Below are 20,807 nucleotides of genomic sequence, written 5' to 3'. Positions count from 1 at the left end.
TTTTGAAGTTACAGGTTATTGCATTATGAAACACTTTTTAGAATGGCTTTTCTTTTTCTTTTTAATAGTGGTAAAATACACATAACATAGAATTTACCATCTTAACCATTTTTAAGTGTACAGTTCAGCCGCGTTAAGTACATTCACACTGTTGTGAAACCAATCTCCAGAACTCTTTTCATCTTGCAAAACTGAAACTCTATACCCAGTAAACAAGCTCCCATTTCCCTCTCCCCCAATCCCCTGGTAACCACCATTCTACAATACTTTCTGTCTTTATGGATTTGACTATTCTAGGTACCTCATATGAGTGGAATCATACTGTATTTATCTTTTTGTGACTGGCTTGGTCTGTCCCTATTTTGAAAAAAATAATCAAACCTTGTACACCTTCCTTCCATAAGCCTGTGTTCTGTCCCATAGATTAGTGACATTGGCACCATCTTAAGAATTGAGCACATTTTCACACATCCCTAAGAGCCAAGTCTCTCCTGTTTTGTCTTTTGTTTCTTTAATCCCAGAAGTTATCACAAAATAGGGTAGAAAGTGTTCTAGATTTGAGGCAGAGGGGAGGAAACTAACTACACAGTGACTCAGGGGATGGAATGATTTCCGTACGTGAAAAGGTGAGGCGAACAAAGCCTCCTGGCCAAAGATGTTCCAATAGGATGAGGAACAAGAATAAAAATTAAAACCCAACATGATTTGGTTGAACTTTAATGGATCATCTCTATTACCACTGAGTAATTCTGAATACTCGTCTGTACTCAGTTCCATGAAGGATACAAAAGAACTGAGACATAATCCTGCACCAGAAGAGCTTTGAGCAGCCCTGTCCAATGGAAATGTAATGTGGGCCGTATATGTAGTTTTTAATTTCTAGTAGCCACATTACAAAAGTAAAAAGAAATGGGTAAAATTAATTTTATAATATACTTTCTTTAACCCAGTATACCCTAGATTTTATCATTTCAACATGCAACCAATGTAAAAAATTATTACTAAGACAGTCTACATTCTTTTTTTTTTACCCCTCAGACTAACCCTCTGATATCTGATGTGTATATTCCACTTATAGCACACACCACTTTGGACTAGAACATTCCAAGTGCTCAATAGCCTCGTGTGGCTAGTGGTCAGTACTAGATTAGCTTCAAGTTTTAAAGATCACGAATATCTTTCAAAGAGTGATGAGTTGAACGTGGACAGGTTGAGGTTAGGAGGGAAACTGAATCTAAGGATACGTGTCTAAACAGAAATAAATGTAAGATTGAATACACTGAGAAGACTATATACACAGTTCTATATGCTATCACAACACCATATATTTAATCACTGAAAGGGATACTCAATTTGTTACTACTGTTAACCCTAATTACCAGCAAAATGTCCTTCTTCCCTCATTTCTCTTTTTGCACTTCTCATATTATAATTTGCACTCATGAGGATGCGATTAATTGAAATGTGGAAATTTAAATAAGGTTTTCTTTACACCTACTCAGTTTTAGCCTAGTTCAGTCTTCTATATTTTGAGAGATGAGGTAAAAAGCTGATATTATAGAGATATCCTGCTAAATTCTCTTTTTCATCTCTTGAAAACGCAAGTATCCTCACTGGCTGCTTTCTCCTAACACTTTCTTGCTTTCTGACATTAAAAAATTCATAGCCTGATGGGTTTTAAAGATGCAATTTATTGGGGTTATGTATGGGGGCTTTTAAAAAGCCACATAATTGCCAACAAAATACCAATCAGGCTGATGCACGGTGAGGCAAAAGAACCACCAGCTATTACCAAAACCTTAAATTATACAGAGAGGTAAAAATATACAGCATGTTTTGTCCACATACCTTACTCAGAAACCCATGTGTGAGGCAGGCTATAGTCAAAAACAGGAAGAGGTGCTTTCACAGATAAACTGCTCAACAGAGGCATGGACTGTCACTTTCAAGCCCCTGACTTGCTCATTCCAGCCCATCACCATCCGACCTTGCTCCAACAACCTTGGGCAAGTCTTCTTTCAAGGTCAGCAGCAACAAATGCATTAGTCTCTTCTCAGCCCTCAAATCAGCTGTCTGCTCTCTACCATATCACCTTCTTCCTTAAATTCTGTCTTCTCTAGGAACACTTGTCCTCCGTTCTCTATCTTAAGCTAGTCATCCTTTCCCTCTCATTGACTCCGCTTTAACTCTGATTATAAAGTAAGACTCTGTCCTCGACCCTCTGCTAGTACTTTCTCACTCCTTAATCATGCCTAAGGATTCAACAGCCTCCTCTACTCTCAGTGTTGACCTTTCAGTCAACATTTACATTCCCTCGCTGGACACTCACATGGAGAGCATTGCTTTTAGCAATCGTATTAGAATCAAGTACCAACTGACCATCAACTCCTGGAACTGTACCCAAAGAACAATAAGTAATTCCTCACTGGGTCAAAATCTATCTTATATGGAAGCAATATAAGGGAATAAAACCAACATTCAACTTTTTTTTCGCATACAATTCAATTTATTTGCTGTTTTACCACTTATAATTCCAAAGGCTTTACAATAATACATTTTCTTAACTTGTTTATTGGTAAAATAACTTTAGTAGTTCCAATCAAGAGGGAGATCACACATTCTAACCCATCATGATGATGCAATATTTAGCTCTTCCTTGTAGCTGGAGCTCAGCAATTTGTTTCCTCTATATCTGCTGCATATTTCCTAAACTTTATAGCATCTTCCTTGAATCTCTGTTACTTTGCAAGGCACCTTGGTTTTTTATCTCTCACAGTTATGTTCCAGTGATTTGTGAGAGGCTCTCTTGAGCTCCAATCCCTCCTGCTCAGCCCATGGTATGTTCCTTTCAGAGCCTGCTGTGAGGGGTTCCTCAGTCATCTGGTCCCTTCACTTTGTAAACCACAGAGATGTGCTTGTATTCACCATGCTTTCATTGTACTTATTTCTGGTGGGTCAGACAATAAGTGGAGGAGGGAGAGAGCTCTCAGGTGGCACCCTGATTATCATACCAGCCTTGAGATAAAACCTTCCTTTGGAAGATGTCAGAGGGCCCTGTGGGCTAACTTCTTCAAGGAGACAGTCTACCTCATACATTCTAACAACTTCCTCTTCCGACTCAAGAGTCTTCTGAATCCTCAGGAAGCACAATGCTCAAGCCAGTGTTTTTCCTCAACTAAGAGACTGTCTTAACATTTGAGAAGCTACTCAGGTCTTCCAGCTTCCTGCTTTCACAGTCTTCTTAATCTCTGCACACTTTTTGAAGTTCTCATTAAACACCTTGTCAATCTCATCATTTGTGATTACTTCTTCTTTTGGTTTTTCCCATGATCCCTTTATTTTGCAGTACGGAGAGGACGCTCCACCCATGGAGGGCATCTGCCCAGGGCGTTTCTAGAGCTGTGCATCATTGGTACCACCAGCTCCTGTCACACTGGGTGGCCTTATCCACTTTGTTGACCTGGGCCAGCCGGGTAGGGGAGGGAACACACCCCTCAGAGTAGCTATTACTCTCTACCACTTCATCTTCATCCAGGTTCCTACCCTCCACTGACACCTGCTCTGCTCCCTTTCTACTGCTTTCTGGTGAAGGTTTAGGGGGATTTCTCAGACTCTGCATCATACCACAACATTCTACATTTTGAGGGAGCCCCAAATGGGGGCTGAAGAAATTCTACTTGGTTGTAAAACCCAGGTCCCCTTTCCCACTAAGCTATGCTTCTATTTTCTCCAGGAATATTTATCACTGATTTGTGTCCCTATCCCCACGGGCTGTACCTCTGCTCCACTCAAACTATCCATATTTCGGCAGATGTAGCTCAGATCATATCAGATGTAAAAATGTTCTGAAATTCTGAACTCCAGTAAACCATTCTCTGAGTGAAAAAAATATATATATCCTTCTAGTTCTCCCCTCCCCTTTTCACCTCTACAGCTACTACTCATGACCCCACGTCCTGGACTCTTTATCACTTGCTAAGGTTAGCAGAGGAGTTTCACTACCTTCATTCCATTTCCCTGCTGGTCTGGCCCAGGACCTTTAACACATTCATTCATCATCCGTGCTTACAACCAGCTACCACTCCACGTGTTCATGATGTCCAGACTCGGTTGTTCCAGCCCACCTCTCTCCTAAGTGGGAGACCCCGAACACCCAATTGCCACACTGTGCTCCTTGAGAGCTTATTAAGTGTCCCTTCTGGATACTCTTCTGTACAGACTAGACTTGAAATGTCTAGCTTCAGGAGACAATGGAGTTGTCTCCTAACACTCAGAGGAGTAAATGTTGCTCTATATTTCAGGAATGTTCTAATTCACAACTTCCCCCCAAAAAAATTATATCTTAAAAGATGCAAAATTATTTAGGGCAAGAGGAAGTAGATAAGGAGAGAATGACACAGAAAAAGGCACGGCATTTAACAAAAGAGCTAGCCAGGAAATATCTAGGATGTGGTATTTGGAATTAGTACAACCTTTTACGGGTAAGAGTACACTGTTCTAAATTCCCAAGGCTTTGTTAAAACATAGAAAAAAGGATTAGAATTCTGTCATTGTACCCGAAACACTATCGAGGGGAGAGGGACACAATATCTAACAGAATAAGAAAATATAAGTATACATGATTCATCAAGCTCTACAATAAAAACATGCTTTAGAAATTACCCAGTTCTACTGAGTCATGTTTCAAATATCATGTGATCATTTCAGTGGGGATGGATCCAGCTAAATTAGAATCTTTCCCTCTGTTACCACTCCACAGTGGACTTAGGAACTGCCACTCAGATTTGTAAACAAGGCTTAGCTTCATTACTGTCAATCAGTTTGCCAGGGCTTATTGTTCCTGAGAGAACTGAAATAACTGAATTTCTAGACTCCAAAGAAGAGGGTTTGGGGCAGGAAATTACTACATTAAAGCTTATATATATATTCCAAAAGGTATATCATGAAATATTTGGAGAATTTCCCCTGGAAGATTCTGATCCAGTGTCTTATCATGGTTTCTAAGTTAGGCCCAACTGAGTTATCTGTCTACACTTGCTGAAACTCACAACTACAAGCAAAGAAATTATTGTGAATCTCTGTGGTAATGCAACATAAAGCTCACATTTTAACAAATAAATAATGGACTTGATAAGAAGGGGATACTGGAGTCTGTTTAAAGATACTACAAAAACCCTAGAAAAATCTAAGATCAGTTAAAAGATATGCACAATTTGAAACTATTGATCAGAGCCATCCTCAACAACGTAAGTATTAAAAACTATTTCTGTATTGACCAAATCCCCCGTGTCATATAACAGAATGAGAACAAGGCTATTCTTGAACCTAGCAATTTTCTTTTTATCACTGCAACTTCAGTCATGGATGTAAATGAAAATTTCTGCTCACTTTGCTACTTTTCTGCTTGACTGAAGTTTGTAATGAAAACGTCTGTTCCTTTCCAGCAGAGTACAGGTGTCATTCCGATTTTACACAGCAGGTGGAGAGTGAATGCATTTGTTTAGATGCAAGATCATTTAAATATGTGTCACTACAAGCTACAGCCCACTATAGATAGGGCAGTTTAAAATTCTCTCAAGCAATAAAGTAAATGATCAAATGAAGGAACATTCAGGCTTCAAACATTTTCAGACTGGTTCTTCCCATCTGAACACAGCCAGCCCTGTGGAGCCCTGCCCTCCTCTCCTGGCTCTCCTCAACCAGAAAGCAGCAGAACTCTGCCAAAGCCCATTCCATTACCCAAATGTCTTCCGGGTAAACAGTCCAAAGTCACATGACAACTCTGTCTTCAGTTGACTTTTCCAGGGAGCAAATACTCTGAAGAGCAAGAATTCCAGGCATGCAGAAGCTCAGCCTTTAAATCAAACTAAATCTGAGCTAGTTTTTCAAAGTAAGGCCCTGGTGCAGAGAGAAGGCACACAAAACATGTTTGAAGAAGGCAAATCGCTCATTTCAGATTTAACATTTATAAATGAGGAAATTATATATGATTAAGGCTTTCAAATACAGGGGTAATTCCAAGGTATTTCTCATTCCAAATAATACAGTTTCTGTCTTTCACTCAAAATTGTAAAGATGACTAAAATGTAGACCAAAGGAAAATCATACTTAGAGTCTTCAGTTGTTTTAACCTAGAAATGTTCTAATTTTGGGAATATGCTGAGGAAAAACTTTTGATTTTTGGTAAGAATATTTGGTTATCAGAATCATCTAAGAAAAGTGTACATGATTTGCTATTTTCTGGCCCAAAGCAGACTTTCTAAAAACGCAATTAAGCTAACAGGTCACAGGATCTACATTATATAAGCTCAAGGTGACCCATTTAATGGCTTAATGTAGGGTTTACTCAAGGTCACCATTATATAAGGCAGGCATGTCCGCCTTTCTCCCAGTCAAAAGAAGCATAAGGTCAGTTCCCCCTCTTGGCCTGACACCCTTCCCACTCATGCCATTACATGATAATTCTAGATGTTTCATTTTTGACTGATGTTTAAACTATCTGGATATCTCAAAGCCTTAGCTTTTAAATTTCTATAACAGGGAAGAAGTTGGCTACTTATATAAATCTTAGAAAATGCATATTTCAAAGGCCATATATAGAAGGCCATCTCTTTGGGAAGACAGGGCTGAGGTATTGAAAAAGCCAACTGCACACCAAGTAAATACAAAAGACACCTTTGATAACAGTTCTCAAGTGCATATAAACATTCATCAACTATAACCATAATAGGTGGTATGTGTGCTTTCTTGGAAATCTGAGCACTTGATAAGACCATCTTATTGTTCTTTAATCACTTAGGCAGCTGTTTAATTAATATTCCTATGCTGGGGCAGTTCTCCATGTTTTGCTTCCAAATGATTTAATACTCTACTTCCAGTTACAAATCTTAGTACGAATGGAAGATATCCTCACAGCGTAAGATGGTAAATCCAACACTGAGATCACATCTATATAAAAAAATATATATTTTGTAAGAAATTTATATGTAAGTCAAAATAGCTAAAAAATGTTTTTTAAAGTCAAATTTTAAGAGGGGATTATGCTTAATTGCATATCTTCATTTCTTTAAAAAATGTGAAAAATGAATACATGACTATTTCCTAAGGACTTAAGTTTGATTCATTTTATTCTTGCATACTAGTTGTCATTAACCCACAGAAGAAGCAAAATAAAGCGAAGCAACAACAAAAGCCCTTGATGATGGTGACAGCCCAGCATGAGGTGTATTTTTGCATCAATAGCCTGATGCATTAAGCTCATTCAAATGCAATTAATTCCTTTGTATGAAATCAAGGGTCCAGGAGATATTAATAAAAGTTGAAAACAATCCTACCTTTTGCCTAAAACAGATTTTTATCCCAAATGATACAATAAACCAACAGAGAAAAATAGGATAGGCATATCCCATGCTCATGTGCTCTGTGTTTAATCTGAGACTCCTAAATTCACCAGTTATTGATAAGGAAATCTGGCATACATCTTAGATGAAATGTCCAGGAAAGCTAAGAGCCAACCAATACTCTGCACTCTTAGCTGCCTGTTCTTATCCTGCAGGGACAAGGCTAATTATCAAGACTCTGGGAACCATAGGAAGTCTGTTGACGAGTAGGTACTTGGAGGCCTGGCCTGGATTTAATAACTCAGGATTCATCAAGCCAGGCCTTTGGGAAACCAATGCACTGATGAGGTTTCCTAGTATGTGTATTGTGAGAAAAAAATAAACAACCCAGGAGGACTCATATAAACACCAGTATTGAGAAGGATGCAGAAAAATGAGCCAGAGGAAGAATGGGAGTCAGCAGAGAGAATAACAAAGGCAAGAGCATAATAATAGTGTGGGGAGAAGGCAGTGATCAGCAGGGTTAGATACCACTGAGCCGTCAAGAAGGACAAAAAAATGTCTGGGCAAAGAGCTCATTCACTTGAGTTGAAGGGATGGATACCTGATAATGGCGAACTGGAGGGAGGCGGATGTTGCAAAGATAAGATAGGAATGGCTGACTATCATACCAAGAAGCACAGCTGTGAATGGGTAGAGCAAGGGTGGAAATTAAAGATATGGGGTTAAGTGACTGACCTGAGGACCCAGGGGTCTTTGATGAACAGGAAAATATGACAAGGCTAAAAATTGCTGATACATAAAATAAAATAAAGGGTCTACTGACCAAAGGTCATTATGAAGTCAATCTCAGATACAGTGAAGTTAAAGAACCTACTGAAGAAAATATATGCACTGGTACCCATGACTCAATTGAGAATTTTGGCTAAAAATTTAAAATGAGAACAAAAATAGAAAAAGAAGCTAAAATTATTTAAATGGCAAAAACAGGATAACTTCTTGGCATACTGAAAATGAGCCTACTATATTAAATATGCTTAGATAATGCAGAATATCATAAGCCCCTGACTGACAATTAATTCTGTTTTCAATAAAGCAAGAAGAGAGTCACATGACCAACTCATTGGAAACCAGCAACCTGGAGCTGATGAAGATATACAATAAAGAAGGAGATCTTCAGTGACAGCAGAAAAAAAAAATTCTCTCAAAGTAGTTAAGACTAAAAGGGGAAGATTTAGGGGAACTCCAGCTGGGTAAAATTTTTGAAAATACACATACCCCTAAATTAATAAATCAATAGGATGGCCCAAATTTTAATGTCATGAGAAAATGTAAACCTCTAGAAGGGGAGTAATTAACATCTACATATCAAGTACCTACTAAGCACCACATTCACCTCATCATCTAACAAAGGCATTTCAATATGATAGGAATTAATGGTTAGCATACACATATATTATCCTAACTCTTAAGATACAACATAAAAATCTGAAATAAGTTTGTAGATTCCATTACCATTACAAGTGATACTTAGAAGTGGGTTTCTGTTAAAACAACCCTTTATTATTATTAGACTTAAAAGCTAAAGATAATGAAACTGTCACAAACTAATCTAATGGTATGTTTTATGTCTGAATACAGATGCCTCTGGTAATACTGGTGTCAACCTTTGAAATAAAACAGCCAGTTATTTTACCAGCAAAGTGAGTTTATTCAGGAATAGCAGAGGAATTGCAGTTCGGGACAATCAAGCTATAGCAAATATCACAGGCAAGCCCAGCAAATGAATGAGAGGAAGGTTACTTTATAGAGAAAGAGGAGGAAGTTGGGCAGGGCTGATCTAAGCAAAAGTCCATTGAAGGGAAAGGGAGAGTTCAGGGTGGTGATGGCTTCTCATTGGCTGAGTTGCAGAGTTTCCCATTGGCTGGGCTTGTTATTGGGCAAGGAGGAAATCTTCCTTCCTCCTGCTGGGGTAGTAGAGAGCTTACTGCTCAGAAATGTAAAGCTGCCATGGGTGGTGTGTACATAAGAGCTCCCACTTCAGGGATGCCTGACTCCATTTTAAATGAGGTTTCTCTTTATTAATTTTTACACTGGCTTTAAACTAGACACATATAGATTAGACGCTTAATTTCCCAGAGATAAGAATTTAACGTTCTTTTATCCAGGTCTAAAAAAATCTTAGTTTCTACCTAATCTGAGATCCTTACGTTATTTCTTCGATGTTAAATAAAACCTGCCCTTCCCCTACTGATAAATGCTGGCATAAGTAAATGACATTTATTTCTGTAATCCTGGAGATTCTTTTAGGCATGTGAAATTACTGCTTTACGCCCTTTGCCTTCTCAGTGTTTAGGCTATTTCTTCTTTAAGATTTCCTTCCTTTTAAAACATTCATCTAACTCCTCATTTCATTCATTCAGTATGCACTTATTAAGTACCTACTATGTGCCATGACATGCTTAAAGCTCTGGGAATATATTTCAGTGAATGAAACAAAAGTCCCAATTTTCATAGAGCTTACATTTCTGATAAAAAACAATCATTTCCAAATTTACAAGCATTGCAGGAAGGGCTTCTTAGTCTTCAGGACCATATATTGTTTATTCTCAGTATAGCTCTATGATTATTCTTTTCCCTCTTCAGGTCCTCAAATCCACTAACTGTAAAACTTTCTCCCAATTTACTACCCTATTATGGATCTGCTATTTAAATTCAAAACATGTTGAGGAGCTGTGTGGCCAAGTTACTACAGTTTATGGAAATATTACTCCAAAGTATAAGGAGTTTTTTCTCTAATCCAATATACCATCTATTAAAAGAACTGACATAATTAAAAGCTTAAAACCGCATTGACTGTTCAGATATTTTTCTAGACACAACATAAAAGGAACAATCAAATGAATTTAATGTCTTTGCAAATAAAAATGTGATTTCTGTGCTATTCCAAACTTAATCAACCATCTTATTTCTGTTCTAATTTTCCAACATTATGTACCAATATTAGCGACACAAACTGTTGTCCCCGGAAAATGTTTTCTAATTCATCTCTCTTCATTTTCTCTACTTATGCCTTAGGATCCATACTATGCCTCATCCTCTTTCCAGAATCCTCTACTGTATGCTCCAGCCTTATCTCCTAGTCTTACAGCAATCCCTCATCTTACTCACAGAAAAAGTTCATACCATCTGGTCATAAAGCAAATTTGAAGCAAGGGTAAAAACGCTAGAGATTTCAGCAGATTTGTGGTTAGGAGAGAACTTCCGGGGGAGAGGAGTCGAGTTTTGATCATGTTGAGTTTGGGTCCTTGAACAAACACCTGTCACTAAATCAGCAGAGAAGATCAGCATGTTTCCAGAGTAAAAACAATCACAACTCCAAAACTTTACAACATCTAAAACAGTAAAATTCTGCCCTGAATTCTGTAAAATAGGTATAAGGATAATTTTATATGCATATAGTCATAAATTATGCCCATGGAGAAGGAAACATCTTCTAAGGAAATACACAATACACAACAAGCTCCCCTCTATGAAATCACAGTTTAACTTTATCCAGCTCAAAGTTAGCTAAATAAGGACACCTCTAACACTACTTTCACTCGCAAATTCTAATCTTAAAAGAAAATTTCTAGGGGCTTCCCTGGTGGCGCAATGGTTGAGAGTCCGCCTGCCGATACAGAGAACACGGGTTCGTGACCCGGTCTGGAAAGATCCCACATGCCGCGGAGCGGCTGGGCCCGTGAGCCATGGCCGCTGAGCCTGCGCGTCCGGAGCCTGTGCTCCGCAATGGGAGAGGCCACAACAGTGAGAGGCCCGCGTACCACACACACACAAAAAAGTTCCCAGAGTGAAAAGAGAACTTTGATGGAAGTCCCTTTCTTTCTTGATTCCCTACCATAATCACTTCTACTCAATCACATCAGGAAAAAAGAAAAGTCCATGACAAAAGACACAGCTTGAGGTTAGATGGAAACATTATGGTCCTTCATATTAAATTTATGTTAAAACAGCAAGCTAATGATTACCATGGTTACATTATGAAGATGCAACCAGGAAGCAGCTGTTTACTGGTTGGCACAGAAAAGTAAATATTTCAAGACCATCAGATCTGATATGACAGTACCGATTCCAGATACATAGAGAAATTAAAAACTCAAAATAACATACATCCACTCTAGCTAATGTGTTACTAAATCTAAAGCCATGTTTGCCTTTTTTTAATAAAGTAGGTGAAAATATGACCATGTGAAATTTAAGTTACATGTGATTTTTGTAAATTTCTGGGATGTCAGCATCTTTCTGTCTGTCTATTTATATATATGGAAACAATCTAAAAGCAATATAAAAAATAAAAGAAATTAAACACAGAATATACTTTTCATGAATTTACCTGCTGTTTATAAAAGCAAACAGTAAATAATGGGGGTCATAATTTACTTGTATGGAAAATCCATAATAATCTCAATTTAAAAAAATTCATATCCCAGTATCTCTTGGAGAGAGCCACAATACATATATACAACTCAAATAGTGCTGGTATTTCATATAAAAATGGCAACCAGAGCAGCAGGTGATTCCTGAGTCTCTACTCATCTTTTTTATTATGATTGAATTATTAACTTAAAAAAATGTTTTCTACTCTCAAAAATTCTAACCTCAGTTGCCAAAAGACAACAGTTAAGTATCATGTGCATATACATAAAAGGAAAGAGGTATATATTCGATGCCAGCCTGAAAATAAGTAGTTAGATATAAATTTAAATTTAAAATAACATAATAGTATTTACTATAAATGAAGGAAAACACTAATGCTTTTAAAAAACTAATACCCTATTATAACCGACTACTCCCTCTTCCTGAAAATGATGCATAGCCTTTAAGGTCCTACCTTTAGGACTTTGCTCATCATTGTCTAAATACCTAAAATATATCTCCATTCCTGCCCCCATCCTTGAAATCCTGGCACAATGCTACTTCTTGCCAAGTCTTCCTCAAAGTCCTTAGCCAGAAGCCCCCTACTCCTACATTATAAGCCCAGAAAGAGGGACCACATCTCACCTATCTTCAGGGTCAAGCACATGCAGGTGGTCAATAAAAACTTACACAATGAATATATAAATTACAACTCTTACTAGTCACTTTTGTGGGGTTTATTTCTTTGTGAATAGTCAATTGACTATTTCCCAAGTTGGAAATTTAGAGAAAAAATATTTTAAATAGTCTCTTTATTATTAACAAATAATAGAAATTATGGATGGTTTTTAACTCCGTATCAATAAAAATATTAGAGCTAAATATAGAGGTATCTGTATACTCAGGATCACATATCAGTTAAAAATTTTCCTCCATATTTTAATACATACAATTAAATAGTATATATCTTTTACAAAAGCAACTATAAGATGTGCAACACCTGCAGGTAATAACTATTTGTAAAAATCAATTGAAAGCAAATATATCTACCACGATGTTTATCACAGCATCTTTTACAACAATCACAAAAAAACAAGCAACCTAACTGCCAAAAATAAGGAATAGACACATTGTAGTGCCTGGTGTAATGCTAGATTAAAAAGAGTGTTTTCAAAGAAAATTAAATTTCATGAATAAAGTATAAAAATGTTAGCTGAAAATAAAGCTGGTGACAAAATGGGAAACATAATTACATAACTATTAAAAATATTAAAACCAAAACATATATGCCAAAAAATAGACTGAAAGGAAGCCAAATGGTTTTTTGGTTATTATTTTTTGGTAGTGATCACATTTTCTAAACTTCATACAATGAAAATGTGTTACTTCTGTAATCAGTGAATTTCAAGCACACAACTGCAACCTGCAGTACATATTACAAATGAGATGCCTATTAACCTCAGTATATATATATTTTCAATGCATTACTGAGAAGTGTTGGAACAATATCATGTCAAATAAACTGAGATTTCTTTTTCTTGCCTATCATCTAGGACCCATGCAGATAACTGAGTATTTTAGTACAACACTGACAACGGAGCACACCCATAAAGTATAACGGCAAGTTTTCAAAAGTTGTTGTTTTTTTCTTAATGACTCATATTATGTAATAACTCCTAAATATACCTCAAGTTAAAAAAGACAAAATCAAACATTTCACTAAATAAATTATTCATGCTATCATAGCTCTTATCCCTACAAAACATAAGTTATTAAAAGTCCCATAATAAGGACATAATAGCAGATACAACAATTAAAATGATAAGAGAAAGCTAAACTGGCATTGGAGGCAACAAAAAACACTAAATTTCTCTTTTCTAAGTTTGATTTAAAAAATCAATCGTTCAACTCATTCCCCTTCACAAACTTTCAGAAAACAAATCAAGCTGGAGCCAGCATAACTGGGACCAACTTGGATCACTGATCTTGGCAGATGGCCTAAATGGAAGGAAAACATTTTTATGGCTTTTTCTGCTTAACCAAATGGGAGGCGCTTCACGTTCTAAGTCCTTCCCCACCCAGAAGGAATCTATAGGATAAATGTAATCTTCCTATTCAACAATCCACCCTGAAACAAATGTAGCTTCCAGATGCAATTTTTTGAGAAAACAAACAAACAAAAAAACATTAAGCAAGATCAAGGATCTTTTCGGGACTCCCCTCGTGGTCCAGTGGTGAAGAATCCACCTTTCAATGCGGGGGACTCGGGTTCGGTCCCTGGTCAGGGAACGAAGATCCCACATGCCACGGGGCAACAAAGCCCGCTCCATAACCTGCGCGCCACAACTACAGAGTGCATGCGCCTCAACTAGAGAGCCCACGTGTGGCAAACTACAGAGCCCACGTGCTCTGAAGCCTGTGCCCCACAACTAGAGAGAAGCCCTTGTGCCACAATGAAAGATCCCACATGCCGCAACTAAGACCCTACACAGCCAAAATTAAAATAATAAACTAAATAAATATTTTTTAAAAAGGGCTTCCCTGGTGGCGCAGTGGTTGAGAGTCCGCCTGCCGATGCAGGGGACACGGGTTCGTGTCCCGGTCCGGGAAGATCCCACATGCCGCGGAGCGGCTATGCTTGTGCGCCATGGCTGCTGAGCCTGCGCGTCCGGAGCCTGTGCTCCGCAACGGAAGAGGCCGCAACAGTGAGACGCCCGCGTACCGCAAAAAAAAAAAAAAAAAAAAAAAAAAAAAAGATTTTTTTCTGAAGAATTTTTGATGATTAATGCTGCTTAAACTTGGTTAAAGGTAAGAAGGGAGACATTATCCTTTTATTTCGGCACCATGGTGTTTCTAAAATATATTTTCCCATAAGAAGTTATTCCTACTATATAAAACTCCTAAAGCATATCTACCAATAGATAAAACAAATTAAGACTCATCCTGTGTGTCTTTTCAAACCTTTTGACTCTTTTTTAACCATCACTAAACTGAAGGTAGATACAAAATTTTATGTACTGATTTCATGGCCCAGCTTTTTCTGAACATAAAAACTATTCATTTATTATAGAAATTAATAGAAAAGTCCTTAAATAAAATAAAAATCACCTGTAATCCCACTGTTTGGATATAAACACTGGTGAGATTTCTTTTCCATGCATATTTTGTTTTACACAGTTGAGAATCAGACTCTATAAACTGGTTTTGGAGTATGACTAATATTCAAAGTGGAAGATCACATAAAAAGAAGTCTGATGTCTCTCCGAGGTGGGTGATTAGCCTACCCTGATGAAGAAATGCCCAGGGATTCTGATCATTCCTTATGAGAGCACAATGTAGACAATCCTTAAAAGTATAGAATATTCAAGGGTTTGTATCAATTTTATGTGCAGAGGCCAGGCTCATCAAGCACCGTTCCCACTGTACATTTATACAGCCCTAGCGCACACTTCTTCCAGGACTTCATAAGGGATCGGATCTACAGAGTTCAGAGGTCATAGGACTGGAGGAGCCAGAGACATTGACTAGCTATCCTCCTGGATTATCGCACTGGGGCATCTGGACATTTAAAAAAATCCTTAGGGTCCACAATAAAAATGTTCTCCCATCCCTATCCCCATTCTTAAAGTTAGATGGAGTCTTATGTAGCAATCTTACATGTTGTTCTGCTGTTTACTGTGTCTCAAGAGAATTGTTTAGGATAAATCCAAAAAAACTACGTTGGTACAATATCTGTCAAAGTATCCAAATACATGCTTTTCACACTAAAAAAGATTAAGATAGCTGTAGATAATTGACACAAAAGTAGTCACCTAGAAAACAATGTTTGCTTGCCCTAAAATTTTATTAAAACAATAAAATTCAAAATTAAAAGGAACTGAATACCTTTCATTTCTCATCTGACCATAGACCATATCTGAATAGCTTCCTTGTCTTTATTACTTGTAAGTTTGGAAAGCCTTGAGTATAAAATGAAATAAAATGAGATTCAATGTAGTAATTCCTTAATTTCTAATTCCTTTGGATTAAACTATTAACCCTACTTTGCCCCCATAAATCAACAGTAACTCTCCTTATGCAATGTACCTTGCCTTTACTGGACAGTGGCAAATGCAGAAGAGCATCAGTTTCAATAGTGGATCTATAACGCCATGAAAAGTAGTAATTCAAATGGAAAGGGGTTGAATGCTTTGCAAAGAAAATATTCTTGAGTAATGATGATATGCTTGAATCCCATATGAGATAATTAATAAAATGTTCAAATGATTAAGACAGATCTTACCGTCTGGTGCCAGAGGCATAACTAACTAAAAGCAAAGGGTGAAATGAGAAAGCCAGCTCACTCTCAAGGGAAATCATCCACTCCATGGGAGGAAAGGGGCAACAGCAACCTAATACACTTTCTCCATCTAGACAAGAAATGCAAGACACCTTAGAGCAGGGATGCCCAAGGCAAATACATGGCTTAGAGAAAAATAACCTAGTGTGTCACTGGATCCTGCATCTGATAAAAAGGTCAGGAAGGCTGCGTGCTGAACATAACAGGCATTTTTCTCTCTTCAAGCTTTGCCTTGAATTTTAATATGCTTAATGTTTAAGACAATCTTATTTGTTTTCTAGATAGCACCTTTCTAAGAATGAACTTTAGTAAAATAATCTCTTTTGTTTAAAGTATTTATTTAGATACAGCCAGAAATTTTAGAGGGTACTTATGGTAACGTTAAACAGTAATTTTTTGTCCAAGCAGCAAGTAATATATAAGAATGTTGCCTATTACTACCATAAAGTGGAAACCTGATGACGCAGAGAAATTTATCCTGGAACCACAGAGGTTCCAGCGACATGGCTGTGTCCTTATGAGACACATTTACAGTGAGATTATTTTTAAAGTGCTACTTAGTGCCTCCAATTCATAGCCTTTCCTCAATGATTTGATTTTGTAAATCAGGTGGTTATTGGCTCTAGTACAATTTTCTTCTCATACTGTAAGGAACACTGGATTGAGAATTGAAAGATCTTGGGCTTTGGTCCTTATTCTACCACTAAATAGCTGTGTGAGTTACTGCAAGAAATTCAATCTTGCTGACCCTCATTATTTGTGCCTGTGAAGTGAGACTAATAAAACCAACACTGCCTGCCTCACGGAGGAAGTATTTCAGTGGTTGCCCTATACAAGTATAAAGAGCTTGACAGTGCTATGTGTAACAGATGTTAAAATCTAGGGAGGGAAAAAAGAGGGAAGGGAGGAAAGAAGGAAGGAAAGGAACAAAAGGGAAAGGGAAAGGAAGAAAATAGGAAAAACAATATATAAACTCTTGGGACTGTGCAGTATTAATGGAATTAAAATAATATATAAGTTACACACTTATGTTTTCCCACTCCTTTTCCTGAAAACAACACACTGTGGTATTCATTGTGGTTATATTATACACCACCTTTTATAATACTATTAGTTAAAGAATGAAATTTTGCCATTTGCAGCAACATGGATGGACTTTGAGGGCAGTATGCTAAATGAAGTAAGTCAGACAGAGAAAGACAAATACTGTATGATATCACTTATATGTGGAATCTAAAAAATACAATAAACCAATGAATGAAACAAAAAAGAGGCAGATGAAGAGAACAAACTAGTGGTTACCGGTAGGGAGAGGGAAGGGGTGAGGGGCAGGGGAAAAACGGGGTTATTATGAGATTATATGAAATCATGTGTGTGAAACTTCTGAAAATTGTAAAGCACTATAGAATTTAAAGAATCTTTCATTTGATTAAAAAAAAAGGCAGGAAAAAAAGACTTTTGGAAAATTTGGTTTCACCTAGGAATCAAGTAGTATCCACATTCCTCAATTCTAATCTAAGATCAGTAACAAAGTAGAAAGCTTTGTACGTTCTATTAGTACTTGTCATGTTAGGGTCTAATTTTTGGTTCAGTGGAAAAATACCAGGGATTCATACAGGCCAGGTATCTACTGGAAATACTTATGGTTATCTAGTCCCACTTGTAGTCAAGAAGCGGTAGTGTCGATGTGTTAATTTAATACCAGCTACTATACCAGACCTGGGAAATTGGCTAAACACATCACAAGTGACATCTTCTGCAATTATGCAATCTGTTCAAAAGATAAAAAAGAAACCTGATACATGTTGATGCCAAAGCCTCAGCAGGAATCAACTCCTTCCCATCCTTTTACACACAGCCTTTCAGGGGAAGAATTATTGTATTAGCTTTTCCATTTCCTCTTGCCCATCTTCACCCTGCACATTACAGCTCTGTAAATATTTGTGGAATATAGCTCTGTAAATATAGTGGAATGACACACTTTGAAGTGGCCCTCTTTCCACAGTGGTTAACAAAATACGGTGAGGACAGGTCATTAACATTACTATCAAATAAGTGTTTTCTGGGTAAGATTAATTATCAAAAACCAAATTACTTAGGATGGAGTTTTCCCAAATGGTACGTAACTCAGCTGATCATGATAAAAACATGTATCTGATAGTAATCATAGCATTATCACAAAATCTCCTGACTTCAGATTTAGATGTGAACACATTCTAGGTATCTTTTGTTCCTTCTCACAGTGGTTTTTCCCTTGGAGTTTCAATACTCCTGCCATAGGAAGAGAGCTTTCCAGAGACGGGGAAGTGTATGGAGTAGGGGCAGGGAGGGTGGCTGGCAGAGGGGATACAATCCATCTGGGGTCAAAAGAAATTTGCCACAGTAGTGGCACTATGGTCGTGAAGCACGATCTTAATGTGGATTCCACCTTTTAGTTAATTCTGACAATTCAGAATAGAATTATGAAGCAGGGAGATCTAAGCAAAATGTTATGAGTTTACTTCTGAAACCCAGCTACAGTTGTGAGTTTTATATCAGGTGTCATCAGCAATAACACGCATCCAGACACCTAGTACCTGTTCCCAGTGAGCTTATATCATAAAGAAAATGTATTTGAAACATTTCATAGAATGGGTAAGTGAGAACCAAAAGATTGGCCCACCTTATTAACTGGATCCCGATCTACTTCCTAACTTATACTGAATGAAATGATTTTTAGGTTTAACAACTAAATTAGACTGAAATATACAGTTCCTGAAGACAGCTGACCTCAATATTTCTTGACATTGCAGTTCTGTACCTAGTATTTAAACATTACTTATTTTCATCGTATTAAAACTTCACTTCTTGACCAGTCAGAAATGGCTTAGAAGCTTTGTAAAGTAACTAGGAACAACAGATAAGGAGGAACAAGGAAACTCTTCAACTGTCAAATGTTTAAGAATCTGGTTTTCCACATTTTCTTTATCATAAATCCACCAGATGAAATCTTCATTCTTTGGGCATTAGCCCAGTTTTCTATTAACGTCTCAACTTGTGTGCAGGCATGAACAGTAATCAGTATGTTCTTATGACATTCATGTTTGACCCAAGCATTACACAGATCTCCAGAATCTGTCATCCTGACCCTCTAAGTTTGCTGTTGGGACTCTTTTTTAAAGACAGATCCCTTTTAGTCTTTACAAGATGTCACTGGAATGAATATCCACATCCTCCACAGGTAAATCGTTATGTCCTTATTTACAACTATCCTACCGATGAATAAACTTCGGGAAAACGTCTAGATGCCAGCTATGAGATCAAAGACTGCTGATTTTCCCAATGCCTGGTTACATAAAAAAATCAACTAGGAAGAGACAGAACCAAGTCAGAATAAATATAGAGTATGAGAGTATTTCCAGAGGAAAAAATATGATATCACATAAAACAACTCAGTTTTTAAAATAACAAATTAAAGTAAAATTTGAGGTCAGAAAGGAACACACATTTAAACCTTAGTGATCAAACTGTTCCCTCTAGTTTGATGTAAGCAGGAAAAAAAAAAAAACAATTTAAACTCTAATTCCCCAATTATCTTCAAACAGGAGGTGTACTGGGTTGTTGTAGAAAGAGATTTTTAAGAAATTAGCAAAATGCACATTAGGCTCTCTTTTCTATGAAGTCTACTGAAGAAACACACAAGGTCTGAATTCTAAGTCCAGTTAATTAGTGTACATGAGAATCATCTACAGAATTTGGTAAAATTAAGATTCTTGGGGGCTTCCCTGGTGGCGCAGTGGTTGGGAGTCTGCCTGCCGATGCAGGGGACGTGGGCTCGTGTCCCAGTCCAGGAGGATCCCACGTGCCGCGGAGCGGCTGGGCCCGTGAGCCATGGCCGCTGGGCCTCCGCGTCCGGAGCCTGTGCTCTGCAACGGGAGAGGCCACAGTGGTGAGAGGCCCGCGTACCACAAAAAAAAAAAAAAAAAAAAAGATTCTTGGGCCCCACGACTAGGCATTTTCATTCAGCAGTTATGGGATAGGTCCACAAATTTTTAATGATAATAAACACACTTGGTAAATTCATTCTGAGGCAGGAAGCTCAGACATACTGCTCCTTTATTGTCAGGACACAGGCTACTTTAAGAGTCCAAAATATAGTCCAATGCAGAGTGGCAATATGCTGAAGGAAGAGCCTGCATATCTGATCTAATAATTAGAGCATCCTTCCTTTTCATCCCCAAAGCCCATAGCCAATCAACGCCAGCTCCAAGGTCAGTCAGCTCACCTAAGCAGCGGTAGGGAATCACAATGTGGGCATGGGTCTTGCACTGTTTCCGGCCTCTCTTGCACCAGTTCTGGATGGTCACTGGTTGGTTGGCTTCCACCACATTGGTGATCTGCAGTTCAGGGTAGACCTGGGAGAAGATACAAAAAGGGTAAGTCGTTACCTGAGGCAGGGCTGGCACACAAGCACCTGTTGAACCACCACGGTTATTCTAAGGTTTTCAAGCCTGCGCTAATTGTGATCTAGCTTGGGGAATTCAGGGTGAAGAAAAAGATCAAGAACCTATCGTTCCACTCCAAACATTAAGCAATATAACTTTTACTTTATTTTACTGCACCCATTCTGGCTTAACACATTTTCTAGGGGAGATAAAATAGAAAGGGAGGAGGGGGCCCTCTTAAAAGCATGGGGTCATTTCAATTCAAAATAAACTGGTGTGATGATGATA

General features: G+C 37.8%; 1 protein-coding gene across 6 annotated transcripts in view; it reads right to left on the bottom strand.

Annotated features, from left to right (window-relative positions):
• Positions 1 to 20,807, bottom strand: part of APP (amyloid beta precursor protein) — a 279,498-nt gene that overhangs the window by 179,677 nt on the left and 79,014 nt on the right. For all 6 annotated transcript variants that reach the window (XM_060098597.1, XM_060098598.1, XM_060098599.1 and 3 more), the window contains exon 3: positions 20,360 to 20,489. In XM_060098597.1, coding sequence (XP_059954580.1) covers positions 20,360 to 20,489 — 130 coding nt within the window. The remainder of the gene's footprint in view (positions 1 to 20,359; positions 20,490 to 20,807) is intronic.

This window comes from Mesoplodon densirostris, chromosome 5 (genome assembly GCF_025265405.1).
Source record: "Mesoplodon densirostris isolate mMesDen1 chromosome 5, mMesDen1 primary haplotype, whole genome shotgun sequence".
Classification (NCBI taxonomy): Eukaryota; Metazoa; Chordata; class Mammalia; order Artiodactyla; family Ziphiidae; genus Mesoplodon; species Mesoplodon densirostris.
This window is presented reverse-complemented; position numbering and strand designations above follow the sequence as displayed.